Source organism: Coptis chinensis, chromosome 2, assembly GCF_015680905.1.
Source record: "Coptis chinensis isolate HL-2020 chromosome 2, ASM1568090v1, whole genome shotgun sequence".
Taxonomy (NCBI): Eukaryota; Viridiplantae; Streptophyta; class Magnoliopsida; order Ranunculales; family Ranunculaceae; genus Coptis; species Coptis chinensis.
The window spans coordinates 96,403,597-96,411,192 of NC_141457.1; the positions used below are offsets into that span (position 1 = coordinate 96,403,597).

Genomic DNA, 7,596 nt, shown 5'->3' on the forward strand with positions numbered 1-7,596 from the left:
ACCTTTTCCTCTCTCAGAAGATACCAGGGCTACACGTGACAAATCACTGTGGTGCAAATTCCACGATGATTTTGGTCATGAAACTGAACAATGCGGATCTCTAAGGGGTAGAATCCAAGGTTTGATCGAGAAAGGTATGCTTCAGGATTACGTGCTGGGTAAAACAAAACAAGCTTTAGTCGTGACCGCACACAATGTAATCAAAGTCGGTCATGCTAGAGTTGATTCAATGTCTAACACCCATCGCAAGAATTTCAATCACTCCAAGATCACTAATCTCAGCCACCACTATGTTTATAGTAGATACAATTTTCTCCACGGTATGGGTACTGAGACTTATGAGGAAAGAATTCTCTGTTGGACTGACAATGATCTGATAGGAGTGTACCATCCTCATTATGATGTTGTTGTAATACAAGCTTTTGTTGGAATTCATTGTGTGCAGAAAATCATGATTGATACAGGTAGTTCGGCAAATGTGATCTACAAGCGTTGTTACAAAGGACTCAATCTCTCCGAGAAAATGATAGTTCCTGATCCAAATCCTATCATTGGCTTCGATGGGACAGCTATCATTGGCTTCGATGGGACAGCAGCAAAATCAATTGGTAGATGCTCTCTTCCGGTGACATTAATGAACAAGGAAGTTACAATTGATTTTCTTCTCATGGATTGTAACTCCTCCTACAATGTCATTATGGGAAGAGATTGGATCCACTCAATAGGAGCTGTCATTTCTACTTTCCATCAGGCTATCAAGTTCTGGTGTGATGGTATAGTATGCAAAGTTAGAAGTGATCAAATAGCAGCTTTGAAGTGCCATGAGTCTGTACTTGAAGATTATAAAGATTTGGAAGTCAAGGGCAACACCATCCTAAATGTCGATAGGGTAAAATAGTAATTACAGAATTTCATTGGTCGGGTAAACGCTATGGAGGAGCTGTTTAGGTGGTCCCCCCGACCATCGACAGGCTCTTTGAAGTATAGATCGGCAACAAAGAAGAAGAAATTAAACCACTTTTATTTCTGCAAAAATTTCCAAGAAGGAACAGGATGAACTTATTGAGCTTTTGAAGAAAAATTGCACAGTGTTTGCGTGGACGGTCGAACAAATGCCTAGGATTGATCCTTCACTGGCATGTCACAAGCTGGATATCGACAAAACACAAAAGCCAGTGCGTCAGAAGCCTCGCCGAATGGCTCCCGATCGAAAGCTCAAAGTGAAAGAAGATATCGACAAACTTCTAAGTGTTAATTTATTAGGCATGTACTATATCCGAAATGGATATCCAATGTAGTAGCAGTCCATAAGAAAAATGGGAAACTTAGAATCTGTGTTGATTTTACTGATGTCAATAAAAAATGTCATGTTCACCCTTATCCCTTGCCTCGTATTTCTGAAATGGTTGATGCCACTTCAGGGTTTAAACGAATTTCTTTTATGGATGCCTCAATGGGATTTTATCAAATTGCATTAGCTAAAGATGAACAAGAACTTACAACTTTCATAACAGACCAAGGCTTATTTTGCTATAAGGTAATGCCTTTCGGTCTAAAAAATGTACTGGCAACATATCAGAAATTCATAAATACATCATTTTCAGACTTCTTAGACAAGTTTATGAAAGCTTATATTGACGATATGGTCATCAAGTCGAATGAAGAGTCTTCTCACCTTCATCACTTGCAAAAATTCTTTGATCGGCTTGTGCATATTCGAATGCGTCTAAATCCAACAAAATGCGCATTTGAGTTAGCATCGGGTAAATTTATTAGATATCTTATAACCAAACGAGGCATTGAAGCTAATCCTGATCAAATCCGTGCAATTACCAAAATGCCCTCGCCAAAAACAAAGAAGCAGATCCAACAACTTACGGGTAGGATAGCCGTTTTTGGTAGATTTATCTCAAAATATTCAGATCGGCTCCACCCCTTTTTTCAAGCCATTAAGGGATCCCCACAATGGACAAATGAGTGTGACGTAGCTTTTTAGAAAATGAAAGAATACCTAGTACAGCCGCCAATTCTTGCTAGTCCGACCAACGGACAAACAATTGGCATCTATTTGGCAGCATCAGAAATAGCTGTGAGTGTCGTCTTATTCATTGATGATGAAAATGAACAACCAATTTTCTCTTCATAAGTAAGACCCTTACAGCTCCATAAGCAAGGTATTCACAGATTGAGAAAATAGCTCTCTCACTTGTCCATAGTGCACGAAGATTGAAGTTTTATTTCCAAGGGCATATCATCAATGTCTACACTGAATACCCCTTGAGAAAAGTTCTTCAAAATGCTAATTCGAACCTATTAGCAGAATGGGAAACATATTTGAGTGCCTACGAAATTATCTACAAAGCCCGATTATCTGAGAAAATCCACGCAATGGCATCACTTATGGCCGATTTTCCTGTCGATGACATACCGACCATGGAAGAGCAGTTTGAGGAACCTCCTCCTAATCCACAACAAGGATCGGATGATCCATCCACAAGTGCCGACCCTTCTTTATGGATTCTACACACGGACGGTTCCAAGAACGAATCAGGTTCAGGTCTTGGTTGTGTTTTGATCCGACCTGATGGCGAGAAAATTGAAAAATCTGTTCGCCTCGGATTTTGCGCATCAAACAATGAAGCTAAATATGAAGCGGTTCTTTATGCAATACAAACAGCACTTGACCTGGGGGCGACAAAGATCGAGTTATTCACTGACTCAAAGCTTGTTGCGAATCAATTTGGCAGATCATTTGTTGCTAGAAATGATAGGATAGCTGTATATGTCCGAAAAATGCATGAGCTATCCATTCATTTCAAATCCATTGCAGTTCACCAACGCTCTTGCAATGATAATCGTCACGCCGATGCCTTAGCCTATCTCTCTGCCGCAGTTGATGTTAACAATAAAAGAAAAATCAATATTGATTTCCAACCTTTTCCAAGCATAACTGTTATAGAAGAATATGTTCAAAATGTATATATTGCTCATCTATGCTATTTCCAGACGATATCTCGGAATTTCGTATTCAAGCAAGTAAATGCCATAACAACAAGGAAAAGAAAGAGAGAAGAGCTAGCTTAATCGGCCGGCACAAGTTCAGAATCTCACTCAGAGGAAGCAACTCAAGAAGATTTAGCCGACCATCAAGATTTGGCCAATCATCGTTTTGAGATTGATTCTCCACTCACACAGGATGCCGACCAAAGCAATGTTGATATGGAAGATGAGTCCCATGAAGCAGATAATTCTCCAGAAGTACCACATTTGGATCTCCAATCTATCGACGATGATTCTTCACCAGATGATTGGAGACCCACTTATTTAGAATTTATGCAACATGGAACTCTACCTGAGGATTCGTCACTTTCCTACAAAATTAAGAGAGATGCTAGAAAATTTGTCATAATTCCAAATTCTAAAGGCAAGCTCCTACTTTATAGTAAAACAAACAATTCCAATCCTTTTCTCAGATGTCTTTCTAAAGATCATGGTCATCTAGTTCTCGAAGAAATACACTCTGGACTTTATGGAAACCATTCTGGGGGACGTAGTCTTGCACATAAAGCCATGACTCAAGGATACTGGTGGCCTAGCATGCAAAGACACTTAGCGGAATTTGGCCAAAAATGCATACCATGTCAAAAACATGCAAATATGGGCAAACTTCCAGCAACGGAACTCCACCCAATTCTAAGCCCTTGGCCTTTTGCAAAATAGGGCTTGGATATTATGGGACCCCTACCAAAGGCTCCTAGAAGTGTACGATTCTTATTGGTTGCGACTGATTATTTCACTAAATGGGTAGAAGCTCAACCGCTTGTCAACATCTCAAAGAACGGATATGTACGGCGTTTCTTATGGAAAGACATCGTTTGTCGCTTTGGAATTCCATCTAACATCGCTCGATAACGGTAAACAATTTGATGCAAAAGAAATTCACAAAATTTTATACCTCACTAAAAATTCAGATAATTTTTCTGCTCCATATTATCCACAAGCAAATGGACAAGCAAAAGCAACCAATAAGACGATTCTCTCGACTTTGAAGAAGAAGCTTAATGAAGCAAAAGGAAATTGGGTTAAAGAGTTGCCAGTAGTGCTTTGGGCTTATCGCACCACTCTAAAGCATTCTACCAATCTTTCCCTTTTCAACCTAGCTTATGGCATGGATGTTGTCCTCCCGACAGAATTAATTGCACCAATTACAAGGACAGAAGTGGTACAAACTGGAAACAATGATGCTGCTCTAACTTTGGTGGCAGACTTAATCGATAAAACTCGAGAAGAAGCTTTACAATGTCTAATAAAATATTAGGCAGACATGAAATGCAAATATGATAGAAAGCTTCACCTCAAGAGTTTTGAACCAGAAGATTGGGTACTTAGCCGAACACAGAAGCTCATTGAATTTGGGAAGCTGTCAGAGAATTGGGAAGGACCGTTCATCATTGATAGGCTAGCATCTAAAGGGTCTTATTTCCTTCGTAGAATCACTAGAGAAAAATTTGCCAAGCCATGGAATGCTTTTCATTTGAAAAAGTTTTATCGTTGAATGTTTTGTTCTTCATTTATTGTAATCATTTCATAATTCAATAAAATTCGATCCATCTTTCGTTTTAACTAGGGATCAAATACCCCAAATTTAATTACGTTATTATTACACTATGGGGGCGCCGACACCCCAAATTTAATTACGTTATCATTACACTATGGGGGCGCCGACACCCCAAATTTCATTACATTATCATTACACTATAGGGGCGGCGACACCCCAAATTTAATTACGTTACCATTACACTATGGGGGAGGCAACACCCCAAATTTCATTACGTTATCATTACACTATAGGAGCTGCAACACCCCAAATTTCATTATGTTATCATTACACTATGGGGGCGGCGACACCCCAAATTTCATTATGTTAAACTTACACTATGGGGGCGGCGACACCCCAAATTTCGTTATGTTATCATTAAACTATGGGGGCGGCGACACCCCAAATTTTATTATGTTATCATTACACTTTGGGGGCGGCGACACCTCAATTACGTTATCCTTAATACTTATATCTATTTTGCCGACCTACCTCAAGGCCAGATTACCCAACTCTTATATATTTTGACCGACCTATTCTGATTACCAATCTAATAAAAAATATATAAAATCCAATAATCATGAATACAGTGGAAAAAATAAACATAATCGAGAAAGAAAAAACCGTAACCTAACCTCACTCACATCATCCTAACAATAAAAAAACAAAAACTTCACTCAAGAAGTTGCAGCATAATGCTATCCTCCACTGGAACTGGAACACCTTTTAGATCCGACGGTGATACATCTTCCAACTTCCTATAACACATAGTATAATAATCTGACAGTTGCTGCAATTTTTTTCGTTTCTCATAATCTCTCGATTTCCAAAGTCCAACACTTGCCGATGCTTCACGCAACAACGCCCTAGATTTCTTAGTTTCAACTGCATGCTTCTCAATCATATCATCCTTCTCTTCACACCCAACCCTAAAATTTTCCACCCTTTCATGATATTCATCCAACTCCTTCTTCAAAAATGCATTCTCTTCCAATAGTACCTTGTAGTCTCCTCTAATCCCCTCAGCCTCGCATACTCGTTTAGCCAATTCCAATTTCTCACATTTTAAAATCTCAACTTCATCACTCAAAACCTTCTGCTCCCTGAGAACAACAATTTCTTGATTTTGTTTCGACAATTCAACTTTCATGATATTCGTTTTCATCTCATAGTCATGCAAAACTACTTCATTTCTCATAAGTACTCCTCTCAATCGTTCATTCTCCTTAAAGATGAGCTCTCTCTCCTTCCAAATATTTCTCAATCTCGCAAATTCACTGGTTTTAATCTTATAATTTTCTTTAGCTTCTAAGATTTCTTTAGCACAATCCCCAAGCTTTGACGCCTAAGAGAACAAAAATAATGTGTTAAAACACACACACACACACACACACACACACACACACACACACAAATTACCTCTGCACGCTTTGAATTCAACATATTAACGGTTTTTACAAAATCTACACTTCATTGATAATCCAAACACAATAACTCTAGATCTGAAATATTAGACAAAATGATTTAAAATAATAATATATAATAATAAGTAAATACTATAAAAATAACTATTCAACATCTAACCTTCAATTGCCAAGGCTTGCACGTCTGGAGTGATGAGCACAGGCGTTATAGAACTGCCGCTCATCCCTGGCTGCAATGAAGAAGGTACAGTTGAGCCAACAATGATGTTGGTACTAACCACAGTACACACCTGCATCAGTGTCAACAAAAGTCGGCAATCCAGCATTAGTGCCAACAATAGTAGACACTTCAGAATTTGTACCAACAATCCTTGACACTTCTGTGGACACACCTGCATCGGTGTCAACAGCAGAAGTCGACAATCCAGCATTAGTGCAAACAACAGTTGATACTAAACTCGACACACCAACAATGGTGCCATCGGCAGAAGATGCTACACCAGCATTGGTGCCAACAATAGGTGTTGGAACTCCAAAACTACTTCCACCAAAAAGAGTTGGCACTCCAAAATTGATCCTGACAACAAAAGTTGAACCCATTGTATCTCCACCATCGTCAACTTTTTCCATCTACATTATCAAAAGAAAATTTAAACAGTCAATAACAAAAATAATTCTAAATCACAAAAACAAGATCAACAATAACATCAAGTTCAGATATACTGTTAGTCAGCACTTCCCCACCGATATCATCATCATCATCAATATCATGTACATCAGTAGTTTTTTGTGCCGGAAGACAAAAAACATGTCATAATGAAACGTCATTCCAAAACATATTATATGTATTACATATATGATATTTTAAAAGAAATATTATATACATACCATTTCTCGATCCTCAATCCCTTCCTCAATTTTACATGAGTTATCCCTAGCTTTCTTTTCCCTCTTTTTTGGACGTACGTTTCTTTTCTTCTTTCTAATATTTTCTTGTCCGCTATCCTCCGAGTCATCTCCTTCTACTTTTTCGTCATCTTCACTGCTATCATCTACAATAACATTTTTTCTCTTCTTTGAGCCACAGTAAGGTGCTAATTCCCTAGGTTCATTAAGCAATCCAGTTTCTATATTATGATAATAATCTACAATATCGTCTAGAAACGATAGATCATAGACATCAGCATTATGACTAAACAAACTAACAAATTTCTTTTTTATCATCTCACTGCTAAACAATGATATATTTGGAAACTTCAGAATATCCCCTATAAAAAAAAAGAACAAGATAATCATAATGTGATACTAACTATTTAAAATAATAATTATAAGAATGTTGAGTTAACATCTTACCTGATATATTGTTAGGATAATCAATATTTTCGAACCTCCAATTGCCTTTGATCTTAAAACCATATAATTTCGCATTCTTGTAGTTCGAAGACATCCTATAAAACCGATAATTCTGGTTGTGATGGTTATGATATCCCAACGTGATAAGTGCTCAAAAAGTGTAATTTAACCCTCGATTATACCTCTTGTTTAGCCATCTTAGTGGACTAATAGTGTTTGTAA

At 37.9% G+C, this 7,596-nt stretch overlaps 1 protein-coding gene across 1 annotated transcript; it reads left to right on the top strand.

Moving 5' to 3' along the window:
• The first annotated feature begins 322 nt into the window (after positions 1–322).
• On the top strand, positions 323–898 carry LOC147519331 (uncharacterized). The gene has a single exon (XM_086594114.1). The coding sequence runs from the start codon at positions 323–325 to the stop codon at positions 896–898; it is 576 nt and encodes a 191-aa protein (XP_086450240.1).
• Positions 899–7,596: the final 6,698 nt, after the last annotated feature.